The sequence below is a fragment of the Ciconia boyciana genome, chromosome 3, assembly GCF_034638445.1.
Source record: "Ciconia boyciana chromosome 3, ASM3463844v1, whole genome shotgun sequence".
NCBI lineage: Eukaryota > Metazoa > Chordata > Aves > Ciconiiformes > Ciconiidae > Ciconia > Ciconia boyciana.
In genome coordinates, this window is record NC_132936.1 from 39681355 (window position 1) to 39700674 (window position 19320).

The 19320-nt window shown below is 40.0% G+C and overlaps 1 protein-coding gene across 3 annotated transcripts in view; it reads right to left on the reverse strand.

Moving 5' to 3' along the window:
- Positions 1–19320, reverse strand: part of SNAP91 (synaptosome associated protein 91) — a 71765-nt gene that overhangs the window by 17323 nt on the left and 35122 nt on the right. For all 3 annotated transcript variants that reach the window (XR_012041384.1, XM_072855386.1, XM_072855388.1), the window contains exons 12-21: positions 19219–19246; positions 17142–17251; positions 15883–15983; positions 10810–10824; positions 10495–10665; positions 3330–3587; positions 3046–3123; positions 2873–2944; positions 2334–2417; positions 1379–1462 (exon numbers count right to left, since the gene is read on the reverse strand). Coding sequence is in view for 2 of the 3 variants with exons in the window: in XM_072855386.1 (XP_072711487.1) it covers positions 1379–1462; positions 2334–2417; positions 2873–2944; positions 3046–3123; positions 3330–3587; positions 10495–10665; positions 10810–10824; positions 15883–15983; positions 17142–17251; positions 19219–19246 (1001 nt within the window). In the remaining variant the exon portion in view is untranslated. The remainder of the gene's footprint in view (positions 1–1378; positions 1463–2333; positions 2418–2872; positions 2945–3045; positions 3124–3329; positions 3588–10494; positions 10666–10809; positions 10825–15882; positions 15984–17141; positions 17252–19218; positions 19247–19320) is intronic.

Sequence of the window (19320 nt, forward strand, 5' to 3'; positions counted from 1 at the left end):
TATGTCCCACTTTAAGTAGCTGCCTTGCCAACACTAGAACTGATTCAGAATGGACCTACATGTTATTATTGTCTAGACTACTTCCACCTTCCTGCAGCACAACTAGGCGATGCCCACACTTAGAGCAGGTACTAGCAAAAGTGTCCTCTTCTGAGATGGCTTCAGCATGCAAGCACCCACCTGTATTAACTCACCGCACTTAGAGCAGATTACATACGGAGGTATCTCACTTATGTTATATATTTCTCATACAACGGAGCATCTCTCATGAGCATATAAAGGCAAAACATACACAGGGTTGGACTTCTGATATAGTGTAAGCTGGCATGAGAGACCTGCAGATATACAGGCAGCAACTGATGTCAGGGCCCACCATACCTAGAGTGGTTAGCAGTTGCATTAAGGGCAGACTATCACTCCAGCTCAGAATTAAAGCCGCAGAGGTACAACATGAAGCTAACAATCATCTTTGAAGTTCATGAAGGAAAATCTACCAACCAATTCTACTGATAAATTCACCTTTCAGAAACACGGGGGAAACTAAGCCAAGTCTTCCTCAAGCCAGAAGTGCATTAGTTTCCTCTAAACCTGAGGAAGACATGCTGGGATCTAGTTCTCTACAAACTTCAAACTGGGATGGGATGGAGTCACGACTGTTTGGCACAATCACTATAGCCACTAAAATACATGGTATAGCACAAACTTTGGAGAGTGGTACAAACAGAATTCAGCTGAAGCTGCTTATCTGTAGGATGCAGACTACAACAGTTATTCAACCTTTGAAATACTTGTGACGGTGATGCCACATTCAGCGCTAGCAGAGACCTCATCTCACCCGGTATAAGGAGAGGGTCTCTATCACTTCTATGCCCTTGTGCTCAGAAAAGCGCTCTCACATCACCCCACTCTCCTTGGCTAAATGCAAGACTGCTACCAAGTCATTCATTCAAGATCCTAACACTTAAGCGTGTAACCTGCTTCAATTAAATCAACTAAGAAACGAAGATGAATTAGTAGTAAGGAACAAGTAGCGTAGCCTGCAATACTGCTTAAGGACTGCTACAGTCAGCCAAAGAAACTTTTATGTATACACTCCTATTCAGTGACCAGTACAGAAAAATACGGCCTGTGTAGGAGGTAGGAAAACAAAGAGCATGGGAAGAAGATAATCTAGGAAGTGAACTTGTACTTCAGTATAGCACCTCCATTATAAATCACTGCAGTTTTAATTTAAGACATCTAAAGTACTAAGAAATCTTGTGAAAAAGAATTTCATTCCACTGCAAAAGTCCACTTACACCCAAGGAACATTAAGGATTTCAAAGACCATTTCTTACTTTTGCCTTAAAATAACAAGTTTTTAGAAGTTCTTTATTACCAGCAAGTAGGTCTGCAGAAGCTGAGGAACTAGAAGCAGCCTGGGTTGCGGGCTGGGGTTCAGAAGCACTACTTCCAAAAGCATCTAAAGGGAATTCCAGAAAGCATCAAGAAAAGGTAAAAAGTTCAGCATTAAATGCATCAATTCATCACTTATCATAAACAAAAGATGACAAATGGATAACCACTTCATCAGAAGAAGAAAAGGAAAGGGCTTGGCCATCTTTATTGCAGAGCAGTGCCATGGACGCAAAGCTCAGGTGGAAAAAAGGAGGTAAAACAAACCAGCACTTGAAATAAACCTCTTTTCTTTTAGTTGGGCCTCTTCTCAGAAAACCCATACAAACCACAGCATTCTAGACCAGAGGGTTAAGCCCTTTGGAGATGAATGCATCAGATGAGAGATTGGAGTAATTCCAGCCAGAGCCTACTGACTCACATTAAGTCTTTTTAGAGGAATATTTCACTAATGTTTGAAAATTCACTACTTCTAAGCCACATTCCTGTTCTACAACACTCCTGGAATTGGTTGTGCCCATCCTAATTTCCACCTTCTCAAACCCAACAAAGATCCCGTGATACAGATACCCAGTTTGAGACAAGTCACCCTCAAAACTTCAGCTGCTTTGAGAAACGGAACTGAGAGAAAACAACATGACTATAGAGTTGCAAAGAAGAAAAAAAGAACACAACAGACTTTCATTGGACTTCTGAGGAAGCGCCATACATGCATTGACTGGAGACAGAATGGCAAGTGTCATGACAACAGAATGACCACACTGACAGCTTATTTGCAGTTCATTATTGTGCAATAAAAAGAATTGGACATGCTAGTATTAGCTGTGATGCTACATAGAAAAGCTGTGAGAAGGGGAAACGGCAGCTTTAGCAAAGCGCAAAGGTAATTAAAATGAAGTGATTCAACTCTGAAGTGGTGAGGAAAGAAAAATACCCACCACCAAATAGGTCAATCACACCTGAAGAATCCACCTTTGCTGGAGAGGCAGTGGGTAGAGGAGAGGGGGCTGCAAATGCATCCACTGCAGTAAGCATAGGATAAATAATATTTAGTATCAGCAAGACAACAATGATAGCTAAATATTTCAAAGCCACATGGGCTCCACCAGTTAGAACCACAGGATCGGTAAATTCAGGTAACAGCCTTCAGAACTGCAAACAGAAAGTGTTACATTTCTCACACAGCAACTGAAAACCACAGTACTTTAAAGAAAGCATTGTTTATTAAGAATTTTCTTATGCTTAGAGGAGGATTTACTCTCTCAACAACCACATTACTTACTCAACTTCAGTGTCAGCCACTTCATGGTTTGCATCTTCAGCAGCTGCTAATCTTGTGACCAAAGCGTCAACAAACCCACAACAGTATTTCAGCTTAAAGACGTAAATTGGCAGTAAGTCTTATTTTTTTTACTCTTGAGAAAAAAAACCAACCACACATAAGTCTGTAGGACGGCCTGTGAAGACAAGCACTTACCAGATAAGAGATCAGCAGTGAGAGAACTCTCAGGCACAGGAGAAGCTCCATGCGGTGGAGATGAAAAAGCATCTTCCAGAAATGAAAGAAAAACCAAGTAAGTATCATTCAAGTCAGTTTACACCATTACACAGCATCAAAGCAGCAGCGTATGGGAAGAATTCTCTCTTTACCTGTACCAAAGAGATCTATGCTAGGAGTAGCATCTGGTTTAGGTGCTGCAGGTACATCAGGAACAGACTCAAATAAATCTAAGGCCAAGAACATAACACGTCTTTAACTCATTTTTGAAAGGCAGGACTGAAAGCAGAACTTTCAAGTTTTGCACATCTATTTAGAGTTAATAGGCTCTCTGGCTTGAAAGCCTAGCACGCAGCATGCATGAAACAACGACTTGTTTGTTCTGTACTCCTGACAGATCAATCCACCAGAATCCAAGAGTTAAAAACAAAATTACCACCAAAGATATCTAGAGCAGGAGGAGCGGAGGTGGTGGCGGTAGCAGAAGTGGTGGCAGTAGTGGTAGTGGCAGTAGCCGTAGTAGCAGTAGCAGCGGCAGCAACAGCAGCAGCTGGAGAAGGAGTTGTTGCAGGAACTGGAGTGGCTGCACTAGTTGTAGGGGTAACTACAGGAACAGCAGTCTCTGTTGGCTTCATAGCAAAGAGGTCCAGCTCGGGAGCAGCCTCTGCACTACCTTCGGATGGGGCAAAGGGGTCTTGTAAAAAGGAGAGGGGAAATATATGTGTATGCATACTTAGGATCAGTGAGGGAGGAGATCAAGAACAAAGCAACTACAGGCAATGCACATACTGCAAATACACGCACGCACACAGAGGAGGTCGCTCTAACATCTAGCCTACTTATCCAGACATGTTACTTATGTTTTTCCAAAATAAAGACCATCTGAAAGGCTGAGCAGTCTAGTTAAACAGCAGAACTCTCAAAGGCTGTTTGACAAGGCCAAAAAAGACAGGAAATATGATGAAAGAATATCCAGTTTAAGAGGTTACTGCTTACAAAACTCAGCACTGCCAGAATCATTTATTATCACTACTGAATAAGCATCAAGTTACTGAGACTCAGAAACAGGCAGTTTTGTTAAGCATGCTCTTCAGTCTAAGGTTTGTTTTGACCAATCGCAAACACTATGAAAATTTCAGAAAAACACACTGCCATGTAGTTTAAACAAAAAAAACAGCAAAACAAGAGACTATCTAATGACATAAAACCCACCATTTCCTGAACATGCATCAAGAGCTGCTGCTACAGGGGTTGGGGTAGCTGGTGCTGCTGCCCCTTCAGCTGCTGCAGGGGCTTCCCCAGGAGAAGCTGCAAAGGCATCTTGGGTGCAGTTTAAGAACAGAAATTAAAAGGAAAAAGGATAAAGAGAAGAAAAATATAGTAAAAGAACCAAGTTAAATTGCACAGGTAGATCCCCTTATACAACATGAATGTTGTTACTCTGACAGCAAGACAAGTCATGCAGCGCAAAATGCTTTGTCTCCCCCAACCCCACACGAGTAGGTTCTAGACAGGGCTTGAAGATGGAGCTTCTCAGGTTGCCCGCAGGAAATACACTGAGTGTAAAAGAAGGCATTATTCTCATTGTATAAGGGTTCAGAGCAGCATGCTCATGTACTACCCAAAATTAACTAATGAAGAAAGAGCAAAGGTATGGCAGTAAGTTGGTGTTAATAAAGATATTAAAAAATTGCATGCCCAAAGCCCATAATACATGTCATTAATCTGCAACTGTGAATTTACCTACATAGTGCTTTGCAAATTTAAGCACTGTTATGAATAACAATCCAATTACATTGGCAGAGATCTGCATCTACCACTTCTAGCTTTTGAGCCAAGTAAGTCATGCAACATCTGAGAAATTGAACTTACTTGTTTCTTAACAGTATTCCAATTGGATCTTTCTGAAGCCATAACCTGATGCATAGGTTATATTTACTCAGCTTGCTTCTGACAGATCATGAATGTTCATCTTAACTAGTGGCCAGCCATAGTGTGTGTCTCCTCCTAAGGCCAACCAGTCCAGTCAGGGAAAACAACTGTTTTGGGCTTTTGGAATGACTTGCTCATGAGTTTTCTTTGACTGTTTTTTTGTTTGCCACTTGCTAAGTGGTATGTTTAAATTTCAAGCTCTGAACTTTTACAGCTTTAGTCCTAGGCTTAAACCACCATCTGTAGCTCTTAATTCCATGAAGTAGTCCTAATGGACAGTGCCATTTGGACTATCCTCATAGGCAAGCATTTTCTTCACAAAAAGACTGTGCAATTAAGATTAAATACTTCAAGATGTTCATAAAGGCCATTCTTCTACTGCTACAAACTTAGCAAGTTAAAAAAAATTCTGTTGTGGCATACTGCAATTGGACTGTCAAACTAGCACAGAAAAAGTTTAACATGCTTTAACTTGAGTGTCATTTGTAAAATGAAAACAACCATTTTAAAAACAAGTTTGTGCCAGTTAATCTAAAAAGCTCAAAAGAACATGCATTGAAACTTCAACAGAAGAGATGAAAGCCAATTAGTCTTGTACAATAGAATTAAAATGAGTTAGTAGCAAAAAAAGGCCTGCTAATAAGCCATTTCAAATATAATTCTATTTTTCACATAATAGGGTACAACAACAAAACTGAATGGCAGTTGTCCAAGTAAAAAAATCATAATTAGTCAAACATTATGGTATTGTATGTATACCAGACACTGGCATACACCGGATAGAAGAAATTCAACACAGAACTGGACTGAAGAGTTTTGAATTGTGCTACTTGAGAATATGCTATGTGTACGGTCACGTGTGTTGGGTTTTGCTCTACAGGGCCAGCTTTCAGATGGAGAGTCACCCTGGGCACTTTCAAAAGAACATTTCTATCCACAAAAGCTTGTAGGCCAACAGCACAGTGGTCAGTCAACACTACTTATAATTACTTTCCAGCATGAAAGGATAGACTCCAGATTTCATATAAAGTGGGATTTCAGAATGCATAGAGTTAGTCACAAGTTTGATGTTGGTACCACTTCAGCCTTAGAGTAACACTTATTCCTGTCCAGATGTAGAATATTGAAGTTCCACATGCGACATGTGCCCACAGAAATTCAGGTGGGCACAAATTCCAGCCCACAGATGGAAGGGAACAGCTAGCTTGACACCAGCTTTGTTATTTATTGCCACTTCTGAATAAGGTTCTAGCTAAGCATTATCATTTTCCTTATCATCATACTTAGGTTAAATGGTAGGTGAGATAAACACCTAAGTTAATAATGGAATCTAAAGGAAAAATGCCATATTGAAAACTTTAAATACTAGTTACTCTAAGAAGTTCAAGAAACCTGTATGTGCGTAGAGGCAGACCAACTGGAACAGGTGACCCTACAACCCACAGTTCAAACCAAGGGTGGTTTTGTTTGTTTTTTTTCCCTGGGGTTTTTTTTTTTGGGGGGGGGGCGGTGTTTCTTTTTTTTTTTTTTTTTAAGTTAATGCTTATCAAGTTCTTTGAAACCTTTCAAAAGGCTCTGCTGCACCTGCACAGATGCCCTCTGCTAAAATCTAGCACTACATGCAGAAATGGATACAATTAAGTACTGCATATTTTATTAGTAAAAAAAAAATTAAAATTGGACTGTTTATTTTCTTTTTTGTTTCTCCATATTGGCATAGGAGCCCTACATTTGCATACCCAGTACTGCAAGAAATCTTCTCCCTTTAAGGCAGTTACTATATTTACTCAGTTTATGCCTCTTCCTTACATTTGTGCATCTTCTGCTTCAAAAGTGAATCTAGCTCTTGACTCCTGGAATCAAGTAGTACATGATCCTCACTTGGGTTTATAGACAGCCTGGAAACTTAGAGATGTTGCTGAAGCCTTTGCAAGTTCACACCGCATGGAACTTCTATTAATAGTGATAGATATGTATTATGTACTGTGTAACACTTACATTGTTAAATAAAATAGTTCTTATTGCAATGATGTGCAAACAAGGGCATTTTTAAGTTCTGAAATACTGAAGTAGTGCTTCAATACATCTTGTCTGCAGCAAAATAAGTGTTCCTGAAGAGTGACCTGTTTAATTTCATAAATTCAGGCTTTATGTGATGCCATGGCATCAATACATGACAAAAGTTACTCACACATGATGATACCACTGACTTATAATCATTTAGTGTATTATACAACATGTGAAACAGCCCTACGGAAAGTCACAAGTATAGGAAAGATCATAGAACTGAAGTGTACAGGTGAAAAGAATTTTCTTCTGTTTCCACAGTTTTTTTCCTCTTCAGTCATCCTTCATTACTTTTTGACATGGAGAACCTGACCTGAGCTAACAAGAAATATTCTACTAGGTTCAGTGCTAGGACAGAATCGTAAGAATTATGGAATTTTTTGTTGTTGTTTGTTTTTTAAACTAAGCACTAGTTTGCTATACCAGTATGTTCCAGCATAAGGGACATTCATTAGCCCTCAAGTGCCAGGAAGTCTTGATCACTTTGCCTTTAGTTTCTTTGAAGGGAAAACCATAGTTCTCCTGCCCGCTTACGATTTATGTCATCTGAATGCCTAATAACTGACATTTGCACAGTGTCTGCCACGACTTGTTACTTGCACCGCTTACAGTGTAATCACACAACAGAATATAACTCAAGAGCACATCACTAGCATCCTGAAACACCGTGTCCAAATTCTATTATTGAGATACATGGCATTTCAAGATATTTCACCTTTCTTCTACCTTTAGATTTCTCCCTCTCAGGAAAGATTCCAGCTGCACTTTGAAAACAGCCTCTTCTGTTTCTCTTAGAAACAAGATAAGGAATTCTTCAAGTTGGCCCATGTAACTGAAAGCTTTCCCATTACTCAGATGGAATTCTTTAAAAAAGCTACGCTGGATTGATCCTGCCTTTCTCATCTGCTTTCCAAGACCATGTTAGAGCAAAGACATAATGCAGAGCTTTATGTCTTTTCCTCTTAAAGACAAAGCCCAGTCATAGACGGCATGCAGGATCCTACCAGCTCGAGTACCAGCGATATAGTGCAAGAGTAACAGTCAATGGACATTCCTGCAAAGTCTCCTCTCCTACTTCTTCCATCAACTTGGCTGCCTTTTTCCTGCAGTTTTCAGCTTCCTTTCCCTACCCAGCCACTCCCTGCAGACTCTGCATTCCTTCTCCTGAGATCACTGCTCCTGTACCTTCCCCTACCACACCTCACCGCAAGGAACTGTGTAAAGCAACTAAGAACTGGCAAGCTGCAAAAAGTTAAGGTGACCCTGAAGACTCTATCTCTAGCAGACCTGAAAGGTCAAATACCTACTTATTAAGCGTCAGCATGCCTAGCACCACAAAAGCTAGAGAGCAACAGTACCTGCCCAAAAACTACTGCTTCTTGCACTGTACGTAGTCTTAAAGTAACAAGGAATGTTAGTATGGGACATCACTTACAGCAGATCACTTGGTATGTGATTTGATATGGAATCATGACATGGAAGGATTCCATCACTTCAGGGAAAAAAAAAACCCACCACCAAAAAAGAAACAAAAAAGCCCCATAAGTAGAGAGAAGGAAGGTCAATATGCACTCCAGGATCTTAAAAGGTTTGGGCCTGTGGGTGCCTTGAAGGCACTGCAAAAGTACCTTCACTGCTGAGTGAGTTTAGAGATTTTTATTCTTGAGAATTAGAGGGTTTCAAATCCAGAAATTTTATGCTATTGTAAATAATAAAACCTTGCTTCTTCCTGAAGCGTTCTAGGAAAGAGTCAGTATTCATCTAATATACAATCCACTAGAGACTTATAGTATTTGAGCCACAAAATACATTCTCTTTAAAAGAAGAGATCAAGTCATGGAAGTCTGGATACTGCAAAAGTAAAATTCTTTCCACATTGGAGGATGAAGGCAACTCCACTTTTTAACATGTGCCACTAAGTAATCTAATGACCAGTTAAATCTCTAGAAACTAAAAGCATCCAGCTCTTTGCCACTTTATAAACATGGAAGTAGATACATGATTTGGTAGCAGCTATTTTTCCAGGCACAGAGTATTGGAAAAGGTAGAAAAAAAGAAGGGTACGTCTTGCTGCTCTAGTACTGGAAGAATAGGCAAGGGTAGATGTTTTTCTAATCTGGTTGCAAGTTTACAGTGATGTCTAGCCATTTAACTATCATTTAATTTTTTAAAAAGTCATACAACTATGCTAAATTAATAATGCAATTTGAAAGTGCTGATTCCAAGACTGGCTCGAACCCATTGTCTACACACCAGAAGTTTCACACGCTATGCATCTGCAGGGGTGTTAACGAGCACAGGCCTTGGCTTCTGCAACAGGCTTCTGAGAGAAACCAGCATCACTCTCTTGCTCCTAGTGGTGTTCAGAACTGCTGCCCACAGCTATTTTAAAATTGCTTCTGAACTGCCTGATCCTGTAGCACTTGGACTATTATCTGTTGTTGTAAATGGAGGGGTTAAGTAGCAGGTAGCAGTTGTACTCCTTTCTTACAGGTTCTCAGAAGTTTTATTGGGGATATCTTGGAGGCTTGAAGTCAGTCCTAAACAAAACTTCTAACTCAGAACTTTCAGTCTTTAGGAAACACCTTTGTAGTCAAACTGTTTATGTATGAGACCTCTCCAGCACTCCTTTCACCAGAAGTGATAAACACACCCCCACAGAGAATATACTGGAGTTCAGTTTTGATAGCAAGTAAATTATTACTAATTCCTGACACCCACTGTCATGCTGGAAGTATGCATCAGAGGAGGAGACAACTAGAAAAACAGAGTGGTCAGGTGATCTCGAACATGTTAGTAGTTTGTAAATCAGAACATTTCTCCCTTAACCTGGGCTGGTATAGTGTTGAAAAATTATAATTTCTGACATGCTGTTGAGAAGCCTCCTGCTCCATGACAGTGACAAGAAAGCTGACAACATACAGGGAGGACTTTATTCTCTCTCAAGTGGTTAGCTGCTAACATTACAAACTGAAAGAGCATAACTAAACTATAAGAACATGTTTCTTAGACGTTAAGTTGTATAGTTGGCATTTAGTACAAGTCCATTGCCACTTTAATTTACTGTTAATGCCATGTGAAATAAAACCAGACTCAAGAATGCTGAAATATAGTAATTTCAGCTAGCTCAATGCTATATTTACAGGAAAGATCCAAAAGAAACACAACACAGCTCAAGCGTGACATGTAATGAAGGGGCAGGAAGCTGCCACGTCCATCCTCTCCAATGCAATAACTATGAAAGCACAACTGCTTTTCCCAGAAACTTAATACAGTGCATAGTTACTGAATAATGTGGAAAGAATATCTGCTTACCCCACTGTGGACCTGAAAACTAATGTTCTTAGCTGTTCAACAGTAAGGTAATTCAGTCTTAAGTGTATACAATTTTCCATTTCCATATGTACGCAGAGGAGCATATTAGCTAAAATCACAGCAAACAAAGAGGTAGCTGGACAGTTTACATTTCCTGTTCCATCTAGCATCCAACACACAGGCACTTCTGGTATAGTTAAATTAGAGGCCTTGTTACAACAGCTGAACTCAATATTGCTTCATCCACCTTATGAGCTGGCATAGAGCACTAGAGCAACCAAACTAACCTCCAAAGAGATCCACTTCAGCAGTGGCAGCAGTAATAGTTGTAGCTGTAGCGGCAGCAGCTGAAGTAGTTGTAGTATCAGTAGTTGCAGCAGTAGTTGCACTAGGCTCTGGGGCAAATGGATCTGAAATCTGTGGCTCAGAGGTAACACCGGAAAGTGCAGCCAGATTATCTATATGCAACCACATAATGAAGATCAAACAGGAAAAGTAAGGGGAAGAGGGAGAGAGACCACAATCACTCAACTCCAGGAAGTGGAGCTTTTAATAAGGAGTCTTAACATCCAAAAGTCTTAGAAATCAAAAATATTACTCACCCTCTCCCAAGAGGTCTAGTGATTGTCCATTAAAATGACAGCAGAATAAAGAAACAGACCAATTAGTAGAACTGCCAGACTGAAGATGTTCATTAGCCATATGTTCATTCTCTAAGTGACATGTCTAGGTTAAACATAATTTCTGCACTTAATTTTCCAACATTCAAGAAGTTATTGTTACATGACAAAGCTCATTCTGTTTAATAGTTCTATTCAAAACAGAACCAGTACGTCAGTTTCATATATTTGATAAGTTCCTTAATATCTAATCAGCAAGATGTTCAAATGCTGGCAGTATTTACCACTTCTGTATTATACAGCTGGTTCTTTTCTTAAACTGTAACAGAGAGAACCAAGTAGTGGCCTGTAAGGGTTGACAAGAAGGTCTCCTACCTTTCACTACCCCAGGGTAAAGCCAAGAACCACTTCTTTAGAAGTTCAATTCACCACTAGACTAGTTCTCTCTTGCATTTGGCTTAGCAATGTGAGAGTAAGACCAGAAGCAGGTAGACTTCTTTGAAGTTAATGAACAGCTAACATCCCTCAAGAACACTGAAAATTTTCAATGGAAGTTCCTGGGCCTAACAGCACACAGATTCAAGACTTCCACCAAGTAAAAGCGTACATGGGAAGAGTGAGCCCCAATGAACCCCAGTGCGCACATATAAGTACAGTAAACAGGCATCGGTGAAGCTTATTTAAATCAATGAGCTATTAGCAGAACATACTCAGATACCAAAGAGAATCTCAAGATAATTCTGCTTAGTTGCAAGTATTTTCTAGACCAAAGTAGTTAGAAAGCAGTCAAAATCAAAGTAGTTAGAAAGCAGTCAAAATCAACATTACAGTCATTAAAAGTAGACAGAATTCAGCTTACTGTTCTGCCAAAGTGAGCTGTTGTGATCCACCCATCAGCCCTTCACAAAACTGGCACTAAAGCCAGGCTACTCTAGCAGAGAGCAGCTTGCAAATACAGTGTTTAGTTACTTCAGGACACAATATATGGCATCCCTACTGCCTCAAGAATATTCTGAGAGGCAGACAGGCTGTGGTTCTTGTACTTGAGACAACTGTTTAGCAAAAAAGAAAAAAAGGCAAAAAAAGGAGAAAAAATAGGAGAGCAGCTCCTCTTCGAAAGCTTTTCTTGCATTTGTGATAGACCAAGCATACTATGCAGAAACAACCACCTCTGTTAACACTTGCTATGAGGAGTATAAATGATTGACAGCATACGCAGGTTGGCTCTGTTCCAACTTCAGTTCCTTAGTCAACTGTTTTTGGAAGCCAATGAAGCATCTTTAATGACAGACTTTCCTACAATTTGATGTCCTCTGAGATCAGTCAGATTGAGCTCAAAGACAGAGGAAGCTTTGCCTACATAAAAACCAGCTATAAGCTGCAAAAACCTGTGAAAACTAACCAGTTTGGCCTATTATATTTTCATACTGCAGTTAGAATAGTCTGAGCTCAACAACTGCCTATTTACTAACCAGTAGCTCAGTGTTGCTCCTAGATTCATTGTACACATAACAGGGTCGTGGGTTCATCTGATCCACACTGAACAGCAAGCACAGAGTCCAGATGTTTTGCTGTGGGTCAGTATGTAGGAAGCAAAATACTCTGAGCAAGCACAGCTCAATCTTCATAAATTTGTCTTTATTTTACAACAGTTGTTAAAAAGGCACAAAGAAACGACATGTAGGTATTTTCATAATTGGTTCCTTGGGAGAGCTGTACTTGAGACTGACTGCACAAGCTGAGGCAAGTCAAAATACCATTCTGAAACAGCGTAACAGTATATTAAAAATGCAGTGCTCTGGTATCTCATTACTGCACACCAGGTGGAGGTCTCACAGCTAGACTTGAAATAAACAACTGTTGGCAAACTTTTACCTTCTATTAGCTTCGATGCATTTCTGTTATCCAGTTATGTTATAGATCACAATACAGTGAAATTACAATTATCCAACATGGCAGTCTACACTTACTCTTAATATGGGAAGGACTAAAACCAATGCTTTATTGTATAGTAATATTAAAGCAACAGTACTAATAGCAAACCCATGTTCTAAGGCACACTGCAAGGTAGTTCAGAACAGAAATTCAAGTCAATTTGCTTTTATACCCAAGAGTCAGACCTTCCGAGGATGCAGAATTTGACCTACTGTATTTTTTTGTAATACTACAGTCTAGTTTGCCTGCCAAATGCCTATCTATTCGCCTTGCAGTATGCTGCAGGCAACTTATTACCCCACATTGATCATCTCCCTTTAGCACAGAAGTGTAGATTTTCACAAGTTATAGTTCATTTGCTAGATAACTTATGTTGTATTCTGAAATATACTAGATATACAACAAAATATACAGTGTACTGTATATACCACTAAATATACAGTGTACTATACCGAATATACAGTATATGCCAAAATACATAGAGTCTACACTGCCAGTGAGGCTGAGAAAGCAGGATCATTTGTTGGTGACATGTATTCCTGAGGTTTGTGTGACATTTAAAGTGCCAGTTTGATGCTGCATATTGAAGTATTTGATATTCACATTTTCCTAGCTATTCTGAACTGCAGCAATTCGTCCCGCTTCCTCCCCCTACTACTTCTTTCTCATGAGTTCCCACGTTAACTTGCCGTGGGCCAAAAGAGTTTTGCAGATGAGGAAGAAGCTCAAGTAGCAGGGAGGCACTGTTACACATCCTCCCAAAAGTCCTGGGTGGAAGGAAGGTCATCTTGTCTGGCCTCCGGCTCAGAAAAACATTAAGCCCAACGCCAGATCAGGGCAGTCATGGCTTTGTCTAGTCATGTCTTGAAAAAATCTCCAGGAATGGAGAGTCCACTAGCTCGCATTGGAGATCTGCTCCAGTACTGCCCTGCCCTCCAAGTGAAATAATTTTTTCCTCGTGTCCAATCAACCTCTGAAGCTGCAATCCATTGTCATTACCCTTCATTATAATCAACTGTCATTTGCAATAAAATTTTGGCTCTGCTCTGTAACTCCCCTTCAAGTAATTGCAGGCCACTATTAAGAGTTCCCTTTAGCCTCCTCTTTGCCAGATGATAGAGGCCCAGCTCCCTCAATCTCTCTCCGCAGAGATGTGCTCTAGATCCCTGGAGTCCTGGTAGCCCTCTGCCAACTTCTTCTCCCTTAAACAAGAGAGCTCAGAACTGGATGTAGTATTCCAGATGTGGCCTCACCTGCACTAATTAGAAGGCTCTGTAGTACTTGAGACCATACAATTTATAATGACCACCAGCTTCATCCTGCAGATTTAGTTTAAATAAGTAAATAAAAAACCCCAACCCTTAACACAGGCTCAGAGGTTTTCTCATTACCAGATGAAACATTAACGGAAATTTCAGTATTTTCACAACAAAGCCATTCCAGTTCTCAATTTATGCATGTCTGACATAGTGTTTGGCAATTATTTGAAAGAGTTTAAAAAAGAAAAAAAGAAAAAAAAAGCCAAAAAAGCAAGATTCCAGTGCAGTACCAGGTCATCATACCTGGACTCCTGCCAGCAATAAAGCAGACCAAAATCCTAAGTTACCAAAATGCTATTTGGAAAGATAAGACTGAAGTATACTTGATGAGGTTAGCAATAATCCTGGCCAAAGGAAAAAAGTTAGCTGTCCTTTTCCATTGTGGACTAAGAGGACTAGGTGCATTGCTAGTCAATGTTAAAGTTTTCAGTAATTCAGAAGAATAAAAACACCCAAGTTCCAAACTACAGGTGCTTTGTCCAAAAGAGCAAAGCAAAAAGACAAATAAATCAGCTTTCAATTGCTATGTGAATCAATATTTTACAATATTAATGGCTATTTACTCTGCATAAATGAGCAACTGCTTAAAAAAGTTAGCTGAGAGGCCTGAGCTCCTTCAAACATCTCAAAAGCTTGTGTTCCAGTACTTGGCAATGACAAATAGGATGCAATCAAAAATTGCAGAATAATTAGTCCCAGGCATAGGTGGCTCTTTGGTCTTGCTTTCTGGGTAAGATTACATTTCAGTTAGTAAAACTGACGCTTCTGAAAAAAAAATTCAATTCAACTGATTAAACAGGAATATGTAAAACATGGTCTACATGACAGCCATAGCTATCCTCTCATAATGAAGTGGCTGAGGCACAATGTCATCTTTAATGAGCTAAAGCTAAGAACAGGAATAGGGAATGCGGAAGCCACTAGTATCCAGTATTAGCATTCACAGCAGAGTCAGCATGACTCAGTGTAACATTGCTGCCATGAGAGGGCTGATGAGTTCATTAAGCTGCCACACAAGTGAAGATCTCTTAAGATTACACCACAGTGGGTTTACAACTATGTAAGTTAAATCACGTTTACTGGCCTAATTCCTTGTCTTCACAGGACAGGAGTGAACATTGCCTACATTTATTGCGGTCCTCTTCAGATGACCAGCTGCTAGTGCTGCCTGGAACAACAGGCTCAGTTCACCACAGAGTTCAGATTTCAGAAAGCTGGTTAGGTATTCCTATTTGAAAGCAGTTAGACCTCTACTTCTATTTTCATATTATTATTCTAAGCAGACAAGGAAGATTTTAATAAAATATGCTAAGAGTTGTCAGTGGTAATCACACTTGCAGCAGAACTAATTTGCCACCATTGGCTTTAGATGCATTTTTGTTTTAAAAGATATTTTTGACCCTTCCCATACTGATCTGTGGGCTTTGCTTTATGAACAGAAGAGTTGATTTCTGCCCTTACCTTGCCAATAAGCACATGAGCAGTTCTAGTTCTTCTGTTTTAAAGTGCCTACCCTACCTGTTCACCTTCAGCCATCCCCTTTCTGCTCACTTTTAGTCACATAATCCTGGCTCCCCCCAGCTTTGCAGTCAGGCCCTTATAAGCAGCTTATACTATTATGCATATCCCTGGAAAAAGGAGTAGCCTTTTGCTGTAAAGGGATGCCTGACTGTCAGGTCAGCAGAAGCCTGGGAGTGAGCTGGAAACATCCTGTGCTAGCAGAGAAAGAGCCAGGTTTCAGTTCAACCAGGCAAGAAGACAGAGACTGCAAGAAGAGATGCTGACAGTGAGGTTTCTCTACCTCCCCATGAAGTGGCTCCAGCAGGGGCTGCTGGAGCTGCCTGCCCAGTAGCAGCAAAATCTGGCTGAAGATCCAGAAGATCACTGGATGGTTTGGAAGAGCTGTCAAGGAAAGGAAGAGAGAGATTAAATACTGGAGGAACTCATCCATTTTAATCAAGTTTAAAAAAAAAACAAAACATGACTGGACTGTAGGAATTACCCTTAGTTTGGATGACTGATGAAACCATTGAGACACACATTTTTTTCAGGCCTGAGGATTAGAGCAGTGGCCATAAACACCTCTACTGCAGTAAGTGCCAAGGATACATTACACCCCAGGATGGGACCTTAACTTACTTTCATTACTTGATAATGGTGTTGTAACAGATCTATGAGACTTTTACCATCCTAAAAAAACAAACAAACGAAAAAAAACCCCAAACCAAAAACCAAAATCCCAGGTGGTCCCTAAGAACAGAGCAAATAACTGCTGGTGACTGAAAACAGCTCCATTCTACTTCAATATTTCATTGTGCCACGTCAGAAAGCAAGAAACCCACATTTCCAGGCAATAAATAGGCATTAGGTAGAATGCAGTCAGTAAAACTTCAATGGCTTAAGCCAGCCAGATATTCGCTTAGGAAACACAGTCTTGTTCATTTAGAACATTTAAATAATAGACAACAGAAGCTCTTTATTCAGTGAAGTATTTCACCTGACATTTAGCTGAAGTTAGTCACGTCTTCAGACTTTTGGTTCAAACTTAGAGCTTTCACATGTCTAGAGTTCTTACATTTCTGCTCATTACAATGAGCAACAGCGGTTTGTTCTGATTTTGACTTGAAAGCAAGGTTCAGATTTTCTCATTGTCATATATTTGTTTATTTTACCCTCCAAAAGTTCATTATTTTTGTGCTTCATTAACCGATTTGAACAGCAAGAAAAAGGAATCTTAATTCAGCAGTTTTAGAAACAGAATACTGAAGGTCAGCAAAGACTACTTTGGATTTGCACATTATTTCAGTCTATTCAATTAAAAGTTTATGTTGGGAACGATACTACATCACTACTACACTGAAAGCAAATCAGAGCAGCCACAATTTTTTTTTTTTGTTAGAGCTCATTTGTGATCTATACTAGTAGAATAATGTAGCCCATTCAATACTGACGTACACTACCTGTAAAGTAAGCAAAATCTTGCAGGCGAGCCTCCTGTTACAAGCGTGACTTTGGCATCTACATCAAGCTCAGTAACTCAAATATGCTTTTTTAACTTACCTGACTGGAGCAGCTGCAGATGAAGTTGCAAAAAGATCAACTGGAGGAGATGTATCAATAGTTTTTGCTGGAGTAGAACTAGGAGATGTAACAGTCGTGGCTGGAGAAGACTGGAGAAATATTTTAAATATACATTAAATATACCAGCATTTCTCCACAAACAACTCATGCACATATTCACATACTTTAAAAATCCAATTTTGACATCAGGTCATCTTATTGTGAGCTGTTCCCCCCTTTGAAAGAATTTGAGGAAGACTGAGCTAAGTTTTCAGAGGGTAGTGGAGCGGGAGAAACTCCAAGGTGACTCCACCTAGCCATGCCTGGCTCAAGAGGAAATGCCTATCACATACATTTAGAGCACCTGCAGACACCAGCAGCCCTTCTCATACGAGCTTTAGTCCCTTGGGTTCAAGATTTACCCAACATCTAGGCAACTAACTCAGAGACTTGTGATCTGGAGTTGCCTTACCTGCCTTTTAAAATCCCCATTAGGGTAACTAACAGTTCCTACGTGTCAAAGGATTCTCAGCAAGTTCCAGGAAAACAGTTTGCTCCCCAGCAAACTCCCTCCTCTCAGTTTTAAGACCATCCTGAAGATGGGAGGAACAAAGTACTTTTGTGGGTTTGTTTCCACATCTGTCAGACCCTTCATTTTGTCCACGGAATGAAATATCTGTCTGTCTACAACAGCACCTTAGTACTCTAACCATAGAAATGGTGGGAGAAGAGAAATGGTTAGAAACTAATTTAAAAGTGTGTATGTAAACCTTCAGACTGAACAGAGTTTAAAGACCCATCAACAGTGCTAATGGTTAAGTCCTTAGGAACTTAGGATATAAAAGACAGCTCAGCCTATGATTTTGCTTCATTAGCTCCTCCAATTCTGGATAAAGCTACCTTAAGTATGGCAAGGACAGACACCCAGAAGAGTATATTGCAACTCTTCTGTGCACTTGAAGACTCAAGTTACCTTGAAGAGTGTCAGTTTAATTCTAAAAGATACCACAGGCTTTGTTACAGCATCTCACACGCTAGAGAGATCCTTTTCCTATGAAACAAGTCTTGTGTTTAGTACTGTTTGCCATTCTGACCACTTCCAAGAAAGAAAAAGAATGGCAAATTTGAAGTGATTTTCTTCTGAGTTCTGCTACTGCCATCCCATCATCACAACTCTAGCAGGAGATGGACATAAGCTTTCTAGACTCTCCTCAAGCCGTTACTAAGGTTTGAGACTAAACTGGTCCAAATTCTTCACGTGAACCAGGGAAGGGGGCGTTACTTAACATTGTAAGAACACTTTGAGCCGTAATGTAGTTCTCACCAACTGCTACCATATTGGATAAGAGGTTTGTTTGTTTGTTTTTTAAAAGTGTGCTCTTTGGAAAGAAACTTAAGAGCTTTCACCAGAATCAACCATTGAACTGTCTCCCTCAGATTCAGAAGTTTTCACTGAGTTTTTCCTGCACAACACCCATTATTAGACACAGAACTATGGCACATGGCAATGCATCAGGGATATCAGGAACTACTATTACTAACACCATAAAGCTTGTTAGTTTAGCTGACACTCAAACCAAGATGTTTTCACAGGCATCTCTTGCTTTAGATTAAGGTCTCACTAATAAAGGTCAGTTCTGAAATTAGGTATATCAGATGAAAGTTTTCTTGGCTTTTCACATAAATGTGGTTTTAAGAGAGTCAGCACTTCCTCCTAAAAAGCTGTAAATGGAGTGAAGAATTTGGAGGACAAACAGTACGGAGCAAGTTTCTCACTGACATGAGGATTAAAAAAAGTTGAGACAAAGCTATGGGTATCTTATGTTTTCACAAAGCATGACTATCAAGTCCCGCACTGGTATAAATACTATGGCCCTTCAGCTCAGCAAATTGCTTTTATGGGGCCATTATTTACAAGGCCATTTAAAGATGCAACTTTGTCACTTAGGCAGGGCCTCAGTGGCGAAGTCTAAAAAGCAGATTAGGAGATGGAAATTTAACCCCATATGCCCTTAAGATGTTCTAAAGCATACCACCTGAACAAGAACTAACTGGTACAGCAATTGACAGTATTTACCTTGCTCAGAGGAGAAGGAGCCCCAGATCTAGAAAAAAAAAGGGGGGGGGGGGGTGGTGGTGTTCAGATAAGTACACTTTTGGAAACTATGTTTCTAGTCAT